The following is a 21,367-nucleotide window of genomic DNA, read 5'->3' on the forward strand; positions in this document are numbered from 1 at the left end:
GTCCCGCCCTCGGTCGCCGGCTGCTCCCCACTTGTGAGAAACGGAAGTCACACTAGAGTAACTGGGAAAACATCCCTGCGTCAGCTCCGCAGACAAGTGCTCTGCCCCCAGGAGCTGGGAGTCAGCAGGCGCCTTCCAGGCAGACCCTCACCCACTTCCGCTCCTCCCACCCCGCAAAAGCAGGGGCTGGAGGAGAGAATCCACGTAACCCTCGCCCGAAAACCAACCCCCTCTCCCGCCGGGCCTTGTCTCCCTGGGAGCTGGCAGAGGCCCATGACAGGGGCATCAGACAGACGTACAGGGCCACGAACAGAGCAGGATCGTGAGACATGTACGAATTCCAGAGGAAATTAACCATTTCTCACCCCAGCCTTTAACCACGAGAACTGCTCCTGGCCGCTGTAAGGCTGGGTGGCACACTTTGGAACAGAGGACAGTCAGAGACCGAGGCTGGCAGTTGTATCCAAATAATCACTTTCTCGGCAGCATGGTAAGATTTTCTGCAAGAGCAGCTTCATACAACTTTGCATAAAGCTAAGGCAGGTCTGATCAGTGATGCATCCACCGTACAGGCACTTTCTACTCAGGACCTTCAACAGCCTTTACCATGGGAGGTAGTGAAGCAAGTCTGTTCACTGGTTACAGTAGCCTCTGAAGATTAGGTTCTGGAGGGAGATAACACAGTGAGGCTCAGTTTACACCCCCCACACGGTTAGGTCAACGTAAGCAGCCTTCGCTTAAATTTGGTTCCCACTAACATAAGTGCCTCTCTGTGCTGATTTAGTTACACTGTTTGAGGAGGTGGTGTTAAGTCAGTCAAGGTAGTTAGTTCAACACAGCGTCAGCGTTACTGCATTGTTATTGGCTTTCAGGAGTTATCCCACTATGCCCCACACTGACAATACAATAGATTAAAGTGCTCCTGATGAGGATGTGCACCACTAACACAAGGAGCCAAGCATGTGCACACAAGCAATTTAATAACTGCAGTGGCTGTATGGTGGTTGACAATTTTGTAGTGTAGACATGGGCTTAGCCAGCATGTTACAAAACTACAGTATTAAAAAATGGCTGGAGTAGAAAGGGCCATTTTCCTCAACTGTAAGGGGATGGAGACAGGGAACTGGGGCACTGAAAATTATAGTGCACCGCAGTCCCCGCCTCCCCAGCCTCAGGGAGGAAAACTCTTAAGATGAGCTGCCTGGAAGAGTAGTTTTGCAGAGCTGTGGTGCTGTAAGGGTTCAGCACAGGAGGATCTTCTGAAGACTGCTCTTCCCTGCAGCAGAAGAAAAAGCTGGAGTGCTGAGACCTGTAAAGCCACCCCACAGAACTGCAGTAGAAGGAAGCTTGTCCTGGAAGCTCTGTTCTCCCTAAAAGGGGAATGGTGAGGAAGGTTACTGGACCATATTGCAGGAAGTCTCATAGGAACCACAGCCTCCTTTGAAAGGACAGTGGGAGCCTAAACTTCTAAAATTGGCTCCTCTTGAGAAGCTGGGCCTAGGCGATGGATTCACCAGCTGGTGTTTAAGGAGGAGGAGAGCCAGAGCCTCCTACTCTGCTGCAGCTGCCATGGCCCTCAGTGTGAGGCTTTGCTTCCTATCTCATAGCCTAGGCCCACTCAGAGATCTACTACAGATTCACATAGAGATATTAATGAAAGGAGCTTTGCTGAAAAGGAATGGCATTACCAAATCCAGAAGAAAGCTAAAAAGGCTGAGAACATGTGATGCCACTAAAAATGCTGCAAGCTCTGTAAGCAACAGACCCATGTGTCACCAATGATACTGTCTTGGCATAAGCTGAGCATTTGTACAGGCCCATCAGTGGTAAAGGCACTGAGTAGTCCCAGAGCCTTCACCATATTTTGTACAGCCTAGGAGTGTTGCTGAGCCTCTCAAACAAGTATTTCCGGTTCGCTGATGGGCATCTATTCTTCAGAAGGCCAGTACTTGCCTGCTTCCTTGCTGGGCCATAAGCCTGAGAGGGAAAAAATACTGAAGGAGCATGGAGAGAGAGAAAAGGAGAATGAGGGATAGCAAAGAAGATGGAAAAAGCAGGAGAGGTGAGAGAAAATAGGAGCTGGAGAAAACCAAGCTCATAGGGAGCAAGAAAGGGAGCAAAAGTAAGGAGGGCAGTGAGAAAAACAGGAAGGAGTAGAGAGAGAGAAGAAAAATGGAGAGGGGAAGTGGAAAGAAGTTAATTCAGAGGAAAACGGACACTGAAAAAAGACCATGAAACCTGGGAAAGGCAGAGAGAGGAAAAGAGAGGAAGAACAAAAGCGAGGAAGGCATGCCAAGTTACTTTGCCTTTTAATCAAATGTAGTTTAGTGCCAGATTATTATATAAAATCATTTTTCCCCTGAGGAGCAGGAAAAGGACAGGACAATGTAGATGGAAAACTTGAGACGTTTGTTTCTAAATGAGCATGAGAACCCAGTTTGTGTGTATGTGGTGGAGAAAAAGCTTCTCTTTTCATCTGCATCTGCCTTTCCCTTATCCCTCAATCTCTTTCTGTCTTTTTTCCTGTCAATTAACATTTTTCGCCTATTTTACTTTTTTTTAACTGGCTTCCTACAGCTTCCCACTATTGCTTGGCTGGCTCTAAACTTGCATTTTAAGAGTTGTTTCTTTGCCTTTTCTGAGTTTCCAGCCATCTTGTTTAGTAAGATTCAATTCTGACTGGAAAAAAAGTGCTAGGGTAAAACAAGACTATTTTAGGGGAAATTAGGAGACAACAACAAGAATTCTTGCTGCTAATTCAGGCAAGGCAGAGAGAAACTGGCAGATAGCTCATGACAGAAGGGAAGACATGTCCTCAATGCACAACAAAAAAAAATCCAGAAATTTCATTGGGATGTTTGTTGCATGGCATGGATAGGAACCCAGTAAGCATAAACTAACTTGAAACAATGAGAGAAAGCACATCATATTGTTTTTCTCACTTCCAGCTGTTTTACATGTTTGTATGGTTTCTCTAAAAATCTTGCTGACATTTATTTTGAAATTTGCCTTCTCTAATGAAATGTTAAAAGGCTTGTACTTTTTTATTCAAACGAGCGTTTAGTGTTTCAGCTTTGAAATTATGAATTATATTGTAAATTTTAATTAACTTAATCACTATGTATAGAAAGAAAGAATAAAACAAATAATTCTTTGCTGCCACTCTTTCATAGAATATCAGGGTTGGAAGGGACCTCAGGAGGTCATCTAGTCCTACCCCCTGCTCAAAGCAGGACCAATCCCCAACTAAATCATCCCAGCCAGGGCTTTGTCAAGCCTGACCTTAAAAACTTCTAAGGAAGGAGATTCCACCACCTCCCTAGGTAACCCATTCCAGTGCTTTACCACCTTCCTAGTGAAAAAGTTTTTCTTAATATCCAATCTAAACCTCCCCCACTGCAACTTGAGACCATTACTCCTCGTTCTGTCATCTGCTACCACTGAGAACAGTCTAGAGCCATCCTCTTTGGAACCCCCTTTCAGGTAGTTGAAAGCAGCTATCAAATCCCCCCTCATTCTTCTCTTCCGCAGACTAAACAATCCCAGTTCCCTCTGCCTCTCCTCATAAGTCATGTGTTCCAGTCCCCTAATCATTTTTGTTGCCCTCCGCTGGACGCTTTCCAATTTTTTCACATCCTTCTTATAGTGTGGGGCCCAAAACTGGACACAGTACTCCAGATGAGGCCTCACCAATGTTGGAGAGGGGAACAATCACGTCCTTCGATCTGCTGGCAATGCCCCTACTTATACATCCCAAAATGCCAAGGGCCTTCTTGGCAACAAGGGCACACTGTTGACTCATATCCAGTTTCTCGTCTACTGTAACCCCTAGGTCCTTTTCTGCAGAACTGCTTCCTAGTCATTTGGTCCCTAGTCTGTAGCAGTGCATGGGAATCTTCCGTCCTAAGTGCAGGACTCTGCACTTGTCCTTGTTGAACCTCATCAGATTTCTTTTGGTCCAATCCTCTAATTTCTCTAGGTCCCTCTGTATCCTATCCCTACCCTCCAGCGTATCTACCTCTCCTCCCAGTTTAGTGTCATCTGCAAACTTGCTTAGGGTGCAGTCCACACCATCCTCCAGATCATTAATGAAGATACTGAACAAAACCGGCCCCAGGACTGACCCTTGGGGCACTCCGCTTGATACCGGCTGCCAACTAGACATGGAGCCATTGAGCACTACCCCTTGACCCCGACAATCTAGCCAGCTTTCTATCCACCTTATAGTCCATTCATCCAGCCCATACTTCTTTAACTTTCTGGCAAGAATACTGTGGGAGACCATGTCAAAAGCTTTGCTAAAGTCAAGGAATAACACGTCCACTGCTTTCCCCTCATCCACAGAGCCAATTATCTCGTCATAGAAGGCAATTAGATTAGTCAGGCATGACTTGCCCTTGGTGAATCCATACTGACTGTTCCTGATCATTTTCCTCTCCTCTAAGTGCTTCAGAATTGATTCCTTGAGGACCTGCTCACTTTGGGCTTCATTCTATAAACAGTTCATTACTCCATGTCTTTACACTCATGTCTAGTCCTACTACGTTAGTGGAACAAAGTGTGGGAGTAAAGATACATCCTATCATAACTGTTTGCAGGAACATAGGGCTCACACCATTCTTTGTGATCTTGAATAATGGTCAAGAACAATTCTGAATTAAAAACTTTTCTAAACATAACGTTATGTTAAAGGGTTTGCATAAACTAACTGTGACAGGGTGAAAGAACTACCTTGTTCTTAGTTAATTGGTTTTCATTACAGTTGATCTTTCCCTTCCCCTTGCATAGACGCTCAAAGGAAGGGCTATCACAGTGGCTATTTAGAAGAAAGAGATGGGTAAATGCCTACGGCAAGATCAGAATCCATACCTATTTCAGCCAAATATTAATCATACAATTAAATTCTGATTACTACTCATTTCCTATTGTGAGGTTCAAACAATAGAAATTTTAGGATCCACTTCTCAAATTTTATAAATAACTTGTACATTGACTTGTTACAGGAACACCTGAATGAACAGCAAAGATGGAGGGATAGAAACATACCTACATTCATTATGAAAGCCCTATAGGTTGTATGACACAACAAACCTATATAGGAAGGGCCCCTGATTTATGTGGCAAACTGGAAATTCTAAAGCAGTGTAAAAAACATTAAAATGCAGAGATTTCAATTGACTATTAAAATGGATAGGAACAGAGGCATTAACATATAATTCAATACAAATACGGTACTTCAGTATTTTCCTGTATATTTCACAATGTTGCACAATTCCCAGTTTACCAAGGAAAACAGCACTATTGCATCGAATAAATCAGGATCCTTGCCAGAAATTGTAGGTCTGATATGCACAGAGTATATGGCTTTATGTCTTCCACCTCTTCCTGACACTAAGAAAGGTGTAAGAGAGCTCTGGCCCACTCCCTGTGGCTGCAGGAAGAAGGTTCTCCACCAGCCCCTTGTGAAGTCTGGCAGGAGAAACAGCCCAATGGCTCCCAGTATAGTCAAATCTTGTAGCAGGTAACAGTTCTCTTTCCTCTGTCTGAGAATCCAGGCAAAGTAAGCATAACACTGAACTGTGGGATCTGGGCAGAGTAGGAAAAGTTTACCACAGGAACCTTTGCAACAGGCAAATTCCAGAGCCACAGAAATGGAGATGGCATATGGTCCTATTTATAAACCTTATTTCCAGTGCATCTTTTTATTTATCTTAGTGAGAGATGGGGGAGGGTGTTGGTTCTTTGAATCCTTTTATTAACTCTCAGGCATGGAAACTGATCTGAAAGAGATATACCACAAAGTTAATAACATCTTATTTTGACAGCATGCTTGATTGTTTATCTTGGAAAAGACTGCAATCTTTTCCAACTCCTGGTTTTTTTGTATTTCATATGACCTGAAATGAATTATAGGTTTGATACGCCCCAACTTCACCAGGTTTGTGGGGTTCTTTTTTAAATGAAAAAAGTGATTATTACACCTGAAATTTCCAAAGATAAATAGGAAATACTGAACACTGGTTTCTCCACCCACTACAACCCTGCTGTGTTAGTGTGCTGGTACAACAGTGGGATAGCATTAACTAGCTTTTAAAAACACTTGCATTTGTAAGGTTTGACTCAGTATTCTAAAAATAAACACAATTTAGTAGGACAGATGATACTTTTTTGGTGGATAATTTATAACATAGATTCACAAATATGATCAAACAAATTCAATTTCTTAAAAATCTATATAAATACTTGTAACGCTACTTCCCTTATAATGCACAAATTTCAAGTAATTACACATAAAGCTATTAGATTGCCTCTGACATACAAACAATGCAAAATACAGACATATATGCAGTAGCACATAAGGAATGATGTAGTGCTTCTGACTTTTAATTGTAGGTATGATCCTAAAAATAACAACTCAAAATAATTCAAAAAAAGCTAGTTTTAAGTTTAATTGTTGGGACAGAATGTATTGTGGGTGGTGGTTGCCTGGCAGCTGCTTTTGCTTTGCTGGCCTGACTTGCACGGACTGCAGTTTCTAGACGTATTTTCAATTCAGGAGCAGCTCCCATTACTGTCTTGAAAGCATGAGGGTAGAGGGGACCAATGTGCATTAAATTCTGGAGTGCAAATTCATGAAGATCTTTTGATACTGTAGATGCAGAAGCAAAAGCATTTTCATTCAGTAAATAAGAGATCAGAGTTGGAACTAGAAGAGCAAGCAACTGGACTCCTGAAAGTGAGAAAAGAAAAAAGCATAATAGATTAGAAATGAAAACTATATGGAAAATTAATTGTGGCAATAATACTGTTCCTATAAAAGAGTCATTACAATCAAAGTTGAAAACAAACACAGCAATAATATAATAAAATCAAAGGAGTCTGAAAAGCAGAAGACCTTTTTTCAGGACATCCAGTCTTTTTCCTGGCCAGTGTAGGATTTGGCTGTATTCCACATTTTCTTGTGTTTAATACACTTCAGTTCTGTTCCAGCCACTTCACTGGGGAGATTAGGGCAAAGCCTGATAGCGCTCACTGCTAAATGTGTTAAACTGCTAGAGCATCTTGTACCTCAAAGGATCCTACAGGATTTTACAGATTGAGAAATCACTTTCATCTTACTTTTGTAAAGCAGCCATCATGGGGAGTATGACATACCAGTTTAGGACACAAACTGAAGAGTACCTCCATATCAGTTTGAAAATGCAGCAGGGAAATAGAAGTATTAGTAGGATAATATAGCTACCATGTTTGGAATTTGACTAGGACACTGGCATACCTCTTACTCTGAATGTATGGTTTAGTGGTCAGAGTAAGGATTTTATGAATCAGAATTCCTGCATTCTAGACCCGGTCTTTGTCACTGACTCATTCCGTGATTTTCAGCAAATCACTTATTCTTGTTATGCATCTGTTTTCCCATCTGTAAAATGGGCATACTATTAATCTCTCACACAGGGGGATCGAAGTGTGTTTGTATAGTACTTTGAGAGCCCCAAATAAAAGATGCTATGTAAACACAAAGTATTAGTATTTATTATCGTTACTTTTGTGAAGAGCTTCCTGGTATCTTTAGTGACTACGGTTGGTTAGGATCTTAGTTCTTGTTTGAAAGATTATACCTCCAATAGAACAGTGCCCCTTGTGTTGGTGCACTGGCTCAAAGACTCAGAAGAGAGTCATCTACTAAATTGCCAAGACTCTGAAAGTTTCCCATCCAAGTTCTGACAAGCCCAAGTGTGCTTAGCTTGTGAGATCGGATGAGATAGCAACCCAAGGAAGAGACTGTTCTTGGAAAAAAGAAAAAGTAAACTAAAGCAGTCATAGATTATTCAAAAAATCAGCAGCTAATTACAGCTTTATTTTGCTTAAAATAAATAATTATGTTAGACTATAAATTTTAAGTTCATAATAAACATTTTTGGTTAAAGGATTGATCAGAATATTACTCATTATGTTCTTATATTTTGGGATAAATGTGAACTGAGCTCTCATGTAAGTAGGGGGACTGATATGCTTGGCTCTAACTAATGTTAACAAAAATCAGATGTTGGACAGACTTTCCCCCACACATTTCTACTAGTCTATCATTTCACACCTGCTCAGCTCACCTATTCCAAAACCAGAGTGACTCCTGAGTAAGTTCTGCCAATTGTATGTGGGGGTTTTGTTTTTAATGTGGATGAATATCACTGGGGAATACGCTGAAAACAGTAATCTTATTTACATTTGTCTCTGGGGTGTCAATCGGTCTCCGAATGCAGATTCATTTTTAACTTAACTGAATTTTAAGATATTATATGAATATTCTTTTCTGCAGAAAGAAATTGATGTTACTCTCTTCAGACTTGCCCACAATTTCAAACAGCCCTTCCAAACCCAGCATAGCTGTTTCTCAGGGTAATCAAATAACTTTGGTGATGGGTGTAGTATTGGTAGAAATACCTAGATCAATAGGCAATCCGTGTGCTAAAATGGTCAGTAGTGAAAGAGATAACAACTGGAGCAGTTTGCAGCTCTCTATTACTTTTTTCCATATGCAGGCACAAGACAACAATACTACACCACATTTGGAAGATGTCTTTACAACCACAAGAGGAAAGAGTGCTAGTGCAATCCTGGCATACAACAGCCCTTGTCATGTAAAGCTATAATACAATCACAGGTTTTTGCATCATAGAATCAAAGAATATCAGGGTTGGAAGGGACCTCAGGAGGTCATCTAGTCCAACCTCCTGCTCAAAGCAGGACCAATCCCCAATTTTTGCCCCACATCCCTAAATGGTCCCCTCAAGAATTGAACTCACAACCCTGGGTTTAGCAGGCCAATGCTCATTTCAAACACCATTGTAAATGTATCACCTCCACCACCATATCCCTAACTACAACATTCCTTATGTAAAAGGTTGTATTTCAGAGTTATTAGTGTTCTACAGAAAAAAAGATACTTACTATTCTGCTCCTCACCAAGGGCAACCAATGTTTCAAGGACTTTAATTCCTTCCTGGACTGCTAAAAGCTCTGTGTTGCTGTTTGGACGATTACTTTCTACAGCTTTCAGTTTCTCAACCATTATTGGTGCCAATGAATGGATGTACGGAGTTGACAGGGCACGGTTGGTGTGTTGGAATACAGAAAGTAGAAGCTGATAACACTTGGCTTGAACCTAATCAAGATAAGTACATTTTATTGATTTGTATATTGGCTTGGCGGTTGGCAATACAATCCATCATATATTTGTGTGAACATAAAAATGCTTGGAGGAAATAAAGGAAAAAGACCACTGAAATTGGCGGAAAACAGCAAAAGACTAACAGCTGGCTCAGCTGCTAAAAATACTGTTACTCAGTTTTCAATACAAGAAAAAGGAGTGCAACTAGGAAACAAATGCAGGAAACAATAGAGCAATGATTAAGTGAAGCTAGGTAGGATAGGAAAGTTAAAGAATAGTTAACAACATACTAATCAGCCATATGGGATGCATTCTAGAGTCCACAGGGAGCTGACTCCATAAACAACAACTACTAGCAATAACACTGGATGTATCTGAGGAGTCATTTGAAGTTCCCTTCCAATTCCACAAAGGCAAAGGGGTCCCCACAGCCTAAAAAAAAGTATTAGAGTAGATTAAGGTAATTACAAAACATAGGTCATGGAAAACTAAGTTGATGTCCTTTATATTCTAAAATGGTGTCAATAAGGAGAACTCAGTGAATGTATTTGATTTGGCATTTAAAAGGGATTTTTCCAAAATACTACATAGGAATCTCAGACAAATTGGAGAGATATGGCCTTGAATACCATATGATAATCCAAAACGGAGGCTACGAAGTTGGACATATTTATAACACCTCATAGGGTCAGTTATCAAGCAGTCCCCCCTAAGGGACTTTGAGCTGTATTATTCAATGTATTAATGACCTGTGAGAAGATCAATCTGACACTGATCACATTTTGGGGTGCAGAAAACTTGGAAGTATAGATAAGATTACAAATTAAAATTATAGATTGTAGATTCATAGAAAGTAAGGATGAAAGAGACCTATTAGGTTACCTGGTTTATCTTGCTATCCATGCAGGATTAATTCCTTGCAACGGATTTGATAGTGCTCTGTATAATTGAGATTTGGAGGTCCCCAGTGTGTTGGAGCTTCCTCAACTTCCATTTGGATGCTGTCTAAAATTTCCATCTCAGAACATTTTTCCTGATATTCAGCCTAAATTCTGGGACCAGTTTCAACTGGTTACTTCAATTTGTACTCCCGTACCACTATAAATAATATTCTTCCATCCTTGTTGTTTTGACTCTTCAAATTCTTGAAGTGACTTACCACACACCCTTTCATTAGCTTTTGTTTAAACTGCACATATTTAAGAACAAAATCTTCACATTTGCAGGTAGAAGCTTTCATAGACTTCAGCAGGACCCCTATGACAGCTTTTGATAGCAGAATTTGGTCCACAGTTCTTTTAATCTATTCTCAAATGTAGAATTTGTGCAGATCCTACACTCACTGAAGTCAATGACAAAGCTTCCATTAACTCTAATGGTGCAGGATCAGGGCCTGAATCCACTTTGGAGTCTGTAGAGCTCTTTCTGAGATCAAAGGTTCCCAGAATGGAATGAAGGGACAAAGGCTTCTTAGCTGAGAGCTCTTGATTCTGCAATTCACTTCTGTTTGTCCAACAAAGCCTGAGTTTCCTAATGGAAGGGTATAATATAAAGCATAGCTATCCGTTCAGGCTTTTGCCTGAGGCTGTTGTTTCAGTGGTGGAGCACTAGTCTTTGGTGGTACGAGTATTTTTAAAGAATTCTCTATTTTATGTCATTTCAGCGTATTTTTAAATGTATGTCCGTTTATCATTAATGTGTGCCCACCTAGGAGCTGCTGTAGTTGTCATTTTATATATTGAAAAAATAAAATAAATAATACAATGCAATCCAGAGTATATTTCCCTTGTGTACATACAAAACAAAGTATGGACACAGTATGGCTGATATTACGCTGCTCTCTGTTACCAAAACTGTGCTAGGAGAGTGTTCATTACTGGCTAGATGAGAAAGGCAGAGAACTTCCTTAAAAACGGAGGAGAGAAATGAACTTCTCCTGTTGTCAGTCTCTGTACAGAGCTAAATAGGGATAGATGTAAAGGCTCCTTCTCAGCACACTAGACACTTCCCTCTCCATTGTCTCTATCAAGAGCTCCTGTAGGTGTGACTATTGAACTAGAAGAAGAGACATGGTCTCAAACTGTTTCCCACCTTAAGAACTCCAGCAAGTCAAGCTTTTGTAAACTGCTGAACAGTGACAGAGCATAAGACCTCAGTTCAATCTGGAAACAGATGACTCCACTGCAGAGAAGGACTCTCAGGTGGACTAGAGTTCTAAATGCCTAAATATGGCATGCTTTTTTTTATATTTTTCTCTTCAGGAAATCTCTGAATGCCTGTGTGAGGGAAACATTATATAGAAAACCTACAGGAAAACCCCAAGAACAGTAGAGAAAACAGAGGAAGAAGTTTAGACCTACATCAAAAAATAAAGTTTGGAGATAACAATTCATCTATATAACTGGATTGGGGGGGGAGGGAGAGGGAGCAAAGAACTGGCCTATATAAGGCAGTTCTTTCTTAAACATGGACAGAATTTTCTCCTCCCGCGCCCACTCCCCTAAAGAAGGAGCACAGGGAAAGTAGTTCTCTTTTAGATATCTTGTCATTACTCAGAGAGCTTGGAGAAGGGACACTATAACATGGTAAGTTACCACTGCCAACCTTTAACCTTTATAACCAATCCTAGTCTGCTCAGTGCAGCCCTGGCTTAGGTAAGAGAAGAATTGGTGATCATTTTCTTTATATCATCTCCCTTTACTTCCTCTAGTCTCTCTCTCTTCATTGTTCCTTTCAAGCAAATAGTATTCAGTTTAAGTGCAACTGTAAATTGGATGTGACAGATAATATTGTGTGAATTGTTAACTGTCTCTCTCTGGTGATGAGAAAATCTCTACCTGTGGGGGAGGAAGAGCAAACAGGTGGAGTCCATGAAACAAGAAGTCACAAAAAGGGGCCCTGGGGAGGCTTCAGTCCCTAACCCAACAATTTCTCCAACTGGTGAACAGGTATCTGTCCTGGCATAAAGTGAGTTCTCTGACTTTGGGACTACAAGACCTTCTGTTACACATGAGTTTGGGAAACATTCTTTCACCTAAAATTACACTTTGTAAGCTCCTATCTGCACATCTGTATAATTGCTCCAACAAACTGATTTCTACATGGCAATTATGTTTCACTTCATGCTAACTGAGCATGTCTGAGCCAAGTCAGGCTACAATTTATCGCTTTTGCAATGGACTAGTTGAAAAGATAATTTAAAGAGAAGACAAAACAAAAAGCATAAATGAGTTTGCGACAAATAAGTAACCATTTTCAGAGGACTTCTGAAATGATATGCACGTGCAAATCAGATAACTGTATCCCTGAACTGCACACTCAAAATGGGTTTTCATAGAATCATAGGGTTGGAAGGGACCTCAGGAGGTCATCTAGTCCAACCCCCTGCTCAAAGCAGGACCAATCCCCAATTTTTGCTCCAGATCCCTAAATGGCCCCCTCAAGGATTGAAGTCACAACCCTGGGTTTAGCAGGCCAATGCTCAAACCACTGAGCTATCCCTCCCCCATGTAAGTAACAAACACAAATTTTGTACATATATAAGTAGGAGAATCACAGCAAATTTGGGCCTTAATCTTTATCTATGGAAACAGGAGTTTGAGTAGCATTATGAGGAAGTAGTATTAAATAAACCAGAGAAAGTCTAGATTTTTTTGGCCCAGTGGTCTTTTCCTTCCTAAAATTTCTTATATTAACAAAGATGTAACTTTTATAAATCCATATAAATCAAGAATTTGGCACAAGTAACTTGAAAATCCTACTTCAGAAGTGCCAAGTTTTGTTATAATTGCCATTGAGGCAATAGTTGTGATGATTAATTTGTTAATCTGACAAGCAGGATCTGGTTACTTTTTGAAGTGAAGAAATTATAGATTTCAGAAAATGTAACATTATTCCTAGTTACTTTATGTCAACCATTTAAAATATTGTGCACGCTTCCACATGATGAGCTTACCCAAGGATCGCAGGAATTCAATGCATTTTTAAATCTGTTAATGCAGCCGTTCTGTAAGGACAGCACTCCAATTATTTCTGTACTTGCAGACCAAAGGAAAAGAGCAATCGCTGTAAGCATGCTTACTTCATCAAGAATAGACTTGGTGCCCTCTGAAAAACAAAAAGAAAAGGCTGAGCTTATTGTGAAAAGGTTTTAGAGTTTGTTTAGTAAATCCTAATGTACTAGAATAATTCACAACAAAGAGATATACTTGAAAAGACTTCAATTACACTCAAATACGTGCCTATTCACCACTACCAGAGTCACATTTTAACTATTAGTGGTAGTGACTGATATAGTTGAGATTGTTTAAGGTGATTAACTCTAGTCTAATCCTCTCTTTTAAACTGCTTAAAACTTCCTGAAATTTCCACCTATGCAGCCAAAATTATTCATGCTTGGTCTCTAACCACAGATATATTTTTATTGTTTTTAAAGTTTTAGCAAATACAACTATGCTATTTTTGAGCAGAAAGATGGTGGAAAAAACATTATGCTGTCCCCATTACAACCAAGTCTCTTGCAAACCCTTTCAAAACAGCCTCTACAGCTGAAATGGTTGGGATGTAAAAACCTAAAATCTAGTATGGGAATAGCCTGCACTAAGGAGAAGGGTTCTTGAGTGTTCTGCTGAAAATCATTTATGATTTGACGGTGTTAATAAGCCTGTGAAAATCACACCGTCCATTTTGCTAAACTGGTGAAGTGTGCAACTTCATTCTGTCCTGAAAAGTGAACTGAAGGCATGCAAACCCTTGCACCTTGCAAGGAGTTAAATGAAATCTCCTAAAGTCCACAAAAGGTCTACAATAAGCGTCAGTGGTGCTTGTGGAAATGGGGGCTTGAAGGCCCTTGAGCCAAGGTGAAGTTGGAAGAGAGAAGTTTGATGAAACGTAATTAAAGAGGCCACTGAAAATTAATATGGGTTTGGCCTGGAAAACTTAATCCAATTATTGTTTCTGCTCAACGATCCTAAAGGATGGCATTGTGTAATTACTCTTTTGTCCCTTCAGATTTCACATGACCACTTCTGCCAACTCTTCCCACCCCGCTCTCCCGTTCTATCTATATTTCAGGCTATTTGGGGGTGTAGTGAGATCGTTTTGGCCGAGATACTTGCGGTAGGTAAATGACGTGCATCTCTGGATCTCTCTTTTGGGTCAGAAAACATGGATTGTACCAGCCTTTGTTCTTCTAGGGCAGAGAAGACGCTTGGATCAGAGGAAGCTGGTTGAAGTCAGTGCAGACAAGATGGAGATGCTGCTGGTTGGTCACGGGAAGCATCTAGGGGTTGTGGCAGGGGTATGGTTTTTCCCATTACTGAAAGGGTCACTCAATCCTTTGTCAAGGAGATTTAAAATCTGGAGATGCTTTTGGGTCCTCACTTCTGTTTGATTCCCTGGTGATATCAGTGGCTAGTCTTTTACCCCTCTGTATTATGCTAGACTATATTGTGATCAATTCTCTGGTGTGAATTTGCCACAGTCGTCCATGCCTTTACTACCTTCACACTGAATTACTACTGTAATGCTCACTATGATGAAGACTACATGAAGCCTATTATACGATTCTCCTAAAGCACCACTGCCTTCCAGTTTCCTTGAACCACAATTCCAGGTATTGATACAGATATTGAGACAGCTCGATACAATTATGGCTCTGCCTACCTGAGACAGTGGCTCTCTCCCTATGTGCCATTTTGGATCTGAGTCTCTCTGGGCAGGCAGATATTTTGGGGTAAAAGGAAAAGAGGGGTATAATCAAAGATGATTCCTAGTTTATGGGCGTGGGTGACATGGGGGAGGATGGATTGTCAACAGTAACAGAAAGTGAGGAAGGGTTTGGAAAGGAAGACAAGCTGTTAACTTGGTTGTGAGGCATCCAGGAGTTTTCAGAGAGACAGGCTGAGATGCAGAACTGGCAGAAGAGAGACAGGTCAGGAATGGAGAGGTAAACTTGTGAGTCAAAGGTACAGAGATGGTAGTTGAAGCTGTGTGAGTTGATGAGGTTACCTAAAGAAAATGTGCAGAAACAGAATGTAAGTGTGCCAAGCCCTGTGAGAGACCTATAGAAACAGGAGAGGAGTGGGAGGCCTGCTGAAAAAGACACTGAGGAAATGAGTGGAGAAGTAGAAGAGAACTGATTTGTAAAAGCCAAGTAAGGACAGGATTTCAATAAAGAGAGTATGATCAATATTGCCAAAGGCAGCTGAGAGGTCAACAAGGATGAAGGTGGAGTGTGCTGCCCTGAGATAAGGCTGTATTATTCTAAAATCGGCATTGTATTCAGCATTACATACATTGTATACATTATATATACAGTTCACTATAATGCAGAGTGTTTAGGCAGGCTTGTGTTAGCACTTAGATCTTTTCTCTGTTTTACAACCTATGCTATGTTAATCACAGTTTTTCGTCCCCATAATCCTAAACTGATAGGTAGCCTATAATATATTATATACAAACACGTAACATTCATTTCTCCATAACAGAAGCTTTAGTTTTAATCTACTTAACTGGTTGAGAGTAAACTGCTTACCTGGTTGGGAGTATTCCAAGATAGATGCCAGAGTGCTGCGGATAAGACTGGTCCATTGCTTATGAGTTTCCTCAGTCTTGGCCATTGGAAGAGTTACAGTAGTTTTTATCGCCTGAAGAGCTGCGCTGACTGGTGGTGAGACCTGATTATCCACTGATTTTACTGCAGTTTCTTTCAATACTCTTGTAATCAGAAACAGGATTGTAGGTAATATTGTCATACATCCTGAAATAAAAAATAAAGTGCATTCTTGAAGTTAATTCTAACACCAGGTATAGTCCACAACTTCTTTATATTTCCTTAGTGGAACATCTCTTGCTAGCAATGGATATACCAAAATGTATTATAATTTATTTATGTGGTAGTAAATATAATTCAATACTATTTTAACAATTAAGAAACATCTTATTATATTCCAAATGTATTATATGACAAATTACATAATTTGGAGTCATTTGTGCTAATGTAGTTAAAAAGCAGTCAGCAATTCAGGGATTTATAACTCAGCCATTAAAAATTTGCTCTAGGCTGACAAGGAATGATTTTTAAAAATCCATTAAAGAGAGAAAGGATGGTCCAGTGGTTAGGGTACTAGTTTGGGACTGAAGAGATGCAGGTTCAATTTTTTCCTCTGCACCAGACTTCCTGTATGAGCTTGGGCAAGTCACCTAGCCTTTTTTATGCCTCAGTTTCCCATCTGTGAAATGGGGATAATAATACTTCCCTACTTCACAAATAGGATAAATACAATAAAACAGGGATAAATACAGTAAAGACTGTGAGATGCTCAGATATTAGGGTAATGGGGGGCCACAAAGCACCAAAAACAGTTAAATAATTGATCATTTTCTCTTGATTTTCTCTTGATTAGGGCTTATTTTGCACCCCAATTGGAGCCAAAAAGAGCTCAGACATAGAATTTGTACTCATCCTTCCCCCAGCTCATACTTAAAGCCATGAGTCTGGGCAGATAGCTTTCTGGCTAGGAAAACCTGGCCAAAATTCCTTGTGGCGGCTGTCAGTATCATTCTTTAACTGGTCTGAAAGGTCACTACTGAATGATAGAAGTGCTCTGTTCGATGCAGGGAATGAGTAATGCTGCTTCTCAAACACTCCTTTACTCAGTCATCCCTGAAAGCCAGAAAAAATGGGACCAGGAATCAAATCATAGGCTCCTGCATGGCAGCAGTGCAAGACTCTGGGCTAGCTTGTAGAAAAATTTTATTTTTAACTAATCATTTGCCATCCATTAATCACTAATTTGGACTACAGGCCAAGTATTTTTCAGAAATTACTTTCTCTAGAATTGTTATTAACTTTGCACCTCATTAAGGGCTCAACCTCAAGAAGTGCTAAACATCTGCAATGTCAATGTAATTTCTTGCAGACATGAGAGAGACCTCTGCTGTATTCGAAAGAACAGGGCATACAGTGCAAGTTTTGATTTTGCGATTTTCCTGATGTCCTGTGACCTGAAAAGCAGTCACCCTTAAATTGCTCTAGAATCTAACCTCACCATCAATAAATTAGCTTCACTTAAAGTGGTCTGCAACAGAGGTAACATTTTTAGTTACTGCTGTGTCATTTGGTCATTTCAAATTACAGGATTTGTCTTATATTTCTCATAAAACACATTCATTTATGCATATGAAGTTATAGTAGAATACCTGCTGGAGAGCATAGAGAAGGCAGGTCAGATAGGATGGTAACTGTGGCAGCCACAAGGCGAGCACTTTCTTCAGAGAGCTGAGGTTTGGCAGAAACATGACTTGGAGAGTCTGACATTTTTGGGCTTAGATGTGGCATATGCCGTACTAGGATAAACATTAGTAGTTCCATGGCTGCAAAGACAAGAGACTTTCCAGGCTCAAGACCACCAGTCTCACCACCTTCTCCTAATGCAAGGCACGTTTCTTTTTCCTTTATGTTGTCTTCATCTGCAGTGAAAGACATTTGATTAAATAGTAAAGAACCCAAAATAAATATTAGATAAAATACACTGGAAGGTAGATAATACTTTGAGAAGAGCTAGAGGTTCACATTAATGTATATAATGTCAGACAGATCACACAGATTAAGAAAACTACTACTTTTAAAAGTTAAAATGTACTGAGGGAGTTTTAAATTGCCTTAAAGGTTTTGTGATTGTAACAATTGACTTTAAAATTCCATAATGAGCCCAGAAATTGATAAAATTTAATAATTACAATGTCTGAAAACAGTTGCTGTGTTTCATACTTCTTAAAAAACCCTTGTGATAAAATTATCATCAAAAGATGCCAACTTCTGCATGTTGCCAGGCACAATGTCGTGTGAAGTACATTAATACAATCGGTTTTTTTCTTTATCTCAGTTACGAATTAAGGTTTTTGTAGAAAAAATATTCAAGTGCAATTCCAACCTGAAATGTGACTCTAAAAATAGTACTGTGGGATTCTGTGTACTGTCTCCATGATGTTAGTATCAATTGTGCTCAGTTTTCAAGATTTTCTTCTGAGTTGCAGACTTACAAGCTATGTCCTCTCCTTTGACATTGTCAGTAATAAAGTCTAGTAATTATGCCCTCAATTCCCCTATGCAACTCTGAATTCAAATGATGTTTTAGTGAACACATGTGCTGTCCCACTGCGTGCATGGGTTTAGAAAGATGTAACTTACTGGGCTTCAATAAACAATTCTATTGATGCAGAAAAAGGAAACAAATGCATTCCACTCTCTCTAAGCTGTGCTGGTTCTTTCTACAGCACTAATGATAGTAGAAAGCAGTAAAACCTTGCCCTGCCCCACAGTTATGCTCTGAAGGTATAACTCTGAATACATTGAACAGATCTGTGGGATAAGGAGGAGCCATTTTTACCTAGTCAGTTTTCAGAGAAGAACCACACTTTAATAAATCTGAGTTCTTCTCCCAGTTAGGAAATTTGTTGCTTTTTTCCTCTGCAAATGCAAACAACAGTTTTAAGTTTGTTTGTTTCTTTTTAAAGTCTTACTTAGAGTATTCCTTTTTTCTTGCAAGTAATCTTGAGCTGCTCTCACTATCTGCTGGACAACTCCTGTAACTAGCAGCTGGACTGAAGGAGGATCCCAGGTCAATAAGAGTCGATGCAGCACACTCAGAAGTTCAACACCAAGGAGCTAGAATAAATTAAAGTATTTTTTTAAATGTAAATTAAAAGTGAATGATTCACAGACCCCTAATTATCAGCAAAAATGGTTTCCAGTTAATCTACTGTTATTCTTAGCCATAGAATATTTTTTCTCAGTTTTAAAAAGCACAATTTCTTTGGTACACACTATGCATGCAAACTGTGGTTTAGGAGGTTTACACTTGAGAAACACAAAGGATTGCTTGTCGGATTGTTCTTTCGTTTCTGTTTTAATGGTAAGATTTAAAAGGAGAAATTTTTTTAAAAATGGGCAAGTGTGCCAATACACAAGCCTAATGGTATTAAATGGATGTATTTGGTTGAGTTTTGCAATTTACTGTCTTTTTTTTTTTTTAAAACAATATATTTTTTCACCTCAGCTGCTTGAAAACTAATGTAGTCTGCTGGGGAATGTGGAGGGAAAGCCTCCCATGGCCAAAGTAACCAACCACACACACAGGAGCTTAACTTTGCCCAATTTATGAGTAAGTAGTGTATTTTCCCCACAAAATAATAAATAATTAAAGCCCTTGTAAAACCATAAGGCTGCTAAAGGATGAAGACCCATGAAAACAAACTGTTTGAATACATCTGGGACATGGTTGTGATACTCAGAGAAGTGGCATTAGGCCCACTGAGCTCATGTGATCTGAAACATCTTCTGAATGGCTGACCGTGGCGTTTATGCCACTTACTCAAGAGCAGGGGAGGGGACAACACATAATAGTTCACACTCAACTCTGTGGCTAGCAAAAATCAAAGTAATTGTAAATAAAGAGAGAGTATTTGGTCTACAGTGTTGCTACAGGACTTCCATACTACTTTCCCTATAAAGCCTTCTGTTCTACAAAAGTGTACAGTCTCTGTCAGAGATAATCATAAGGTACATCATCTGCTGTGATTTATCACGCATTAAGGAAAAGAAAAGGGGTGATAAGTCCACTGCCATGATCTTTAGATTTACTGAATTGCTATTAAAAATTAAACATGAGTCACCAATTAAAATGGAAAAGCTTTTTACAGATCCCACTTATTCCTACACCAAATCATCATGGCAAATTAAATAGATCCCTTACCTCCAAGATATAGCAATATATTTCTTCTATGACAAATATTGAGTTTTGTTTATAAAGTTTTCCTTCTTGAATTTAGAATTCATGTCTCTCCCTAGGAGAATCTAGTAAGTTAGATATTGAACATAAAGACTGAAGAATATTTCCAGTAAAGCTGCTTTTTTGACTGCTATTATTTGTCATTGAAATTTGTTCTTTATTTAAAAATGGAACTTTTGAAAAACATTTCTAAACTGCCTACTTTTGAAAATTAATGAAAAAAATTCTAAATGAAAAAATTGTAGCATATTTTTTGTTTTGCAAAATGTTGGAGCTTTTTTGTTATTGTTATTTTCCTGTTTTTAACTTTACTAGGTCAGTTTTTAAAAATCATTAATGAAAATTTAAGGTAATAACCAATTTTTTTTTCTTAAATCTACAGAAAAAGAAAAAATTGGATCATTCTGAAAAACAACAAAAATATTTTGAATTTGCCTACATTTCAGTAACGTTTTTTTCCTCTAGTTTTGGACCAGCTCTAATTTTCAGGGATGAGGAAGTAAATAGAATACAGATTAATCACTGAACACTTACACACACACACGCATCTAAAAACAGAATAAGCCACTGAGATTCAAACATCAGTAACATATTATTAGGCCTATTTACTATACCTGATCCTCTGCAATATGAATTCTAGCACAAGGGGAATCCAGTAAAGTATGCAGTGCTTGTAAACAAGACGTGACATGTTCAACAGGCTCCTCAGGCCTGGGGGAACAGAGGAATTGTATACTAACACCTGAAAAGAAACACACACAAAAAATCTCATTTCTATACCAATATAATAAGGGTTGTTTTTATAACATATTTAAGTATTTAAACGATGCGGAAGTTGGGATTGTTTGAGGATTTTTTAAAACACAAAAGTTATACTCGTTTTATTTTTGCTATTGAGAGATATTCTTTGTATTAATATGTATGCCAAACCAGTCACTTTTTCCCAGAAAAACCAATATTGAGATAGTAAATAATCATGGTCACTAACCTACAGATCTGTAAAGGAAACTAATTTTTGGTCATTTGCTTTTGCAAATCTGTAAATTAAAAATCTGCCACTTTTAACTGTGTTTTTAAGTTTCTTTATATTACAATATTTTAACTGGAAAAAATAAACTGCAATAGAAGAGATCTTATTTTCAGGTATAACCTAGATACACAACACAATTCTTCAACAAACATTTGTATTATTACAAATGTTTAAAATTCAAATACTCCAATTACAGTACTTTCACATGCAATCTCTATAAAGAACTGCCACTGTTTAAAGAAAGAAAAAACAACATATATCTTTTAACAACTAATATGTCTCTGGGTTTATTGTACAAAAGTCTCAGAGTTAATTATACGACTGACAGTGCAACACTGTTTTACTAGTTATTTGTATAGCATGGATCAAAAACTA

At 39.1% G+C, this 21,367-nt stretch overlaps 1 protein-coding gene and 1 long non-coding RNA gene across 21 annotated transcripts in view; one reads left to right on the plus strand and one right to left on the minus strand.

Moving 5' to 3' along the window:
- The first annotated feature begins 7 nt into the window (after positions 1–7).
- On the plus strand, positions 8–21,027 carry LOC114019061. Of its 3 annotated transcripts, XR_006289746.1 has the most exons (6): positions 8–490; positions 8,541–14,287; positions 14,365–14,432; positions 18,721–19,086; positions 19,231–19,335; positions 20,345–21,027. It is a non-coding gene; the product is annotated as an uncharacterized LOC114019061 (long non-coding RNA). The 3 variants fall into 3 exon arrangements; XR_005224814.2 differs by having other exon boundaries at positions 18,721–19,335; XR_005224815.2 differs by lacking the exon at positions 19,231–19,335 and having other exon boundaries at positions 10–490.
- Positions 6,162–21,367, minus strand: part of HEATR5B (HEAT repeat containing 5B) — a 93,525-nt gene continuing 78,319 nt past the window's right edge. For 11 of the 18 annotated variants that reach the window (XM_037895426.2, XM_037895422.2, XM_037895418.2 and 8 more), the window contains 7 exons: positions 20,577–20,704; positions 18,695–18,839; positions 17,372–17,641; positions 15,705–15,929; positions 13,125–13,297; positions 8,950–9,163; positions 6,162–6,730 (listed from right to left, as the gene is read on the minus strand). In XM_037895426.2, coding sequence (XP_037751354.1) covers positions 6,426–6,730; positions 8,950–9,163; positions 13,125–13,297; positions 15,705–15,929; positions 17,372–17,641; positions 18,695–18,839; positions 20,577–20,704 — 1,460 coding nt within the window. In that variant the 3' untranslated portion in view covers positions 6,162–6,425. The remainder of the gene's footprint in view (positions 6,731–8,949; positions 9,164–13,124; positions 13,298–15,704; positions 15,930–17,371; positions 17,642–18,694; positions 18,840–20,576; positions 20,705–21,367) is intronic. The other 7 variants (XM_043543405.1, XM_037895425.2, XM_037895423.2 and 4 more) reach the window with 1 other exon arrangement.

The sequence above is a fragment of the Chelonia mydas genome, chromosome 3, assembly GCF_015237465.2.
Source record: "Chelonia mydas isolate rCheMyd1 chromosome 3, rCheMyd1.pri.v2, whole genome shotgun sequence".
NCBI classification, from domain to species: domain Eukaryota; kingdom Metazoa; phylum Chordata; order Testudines; family Cheloniidae; genus Chelonia; species Chelonia mydas.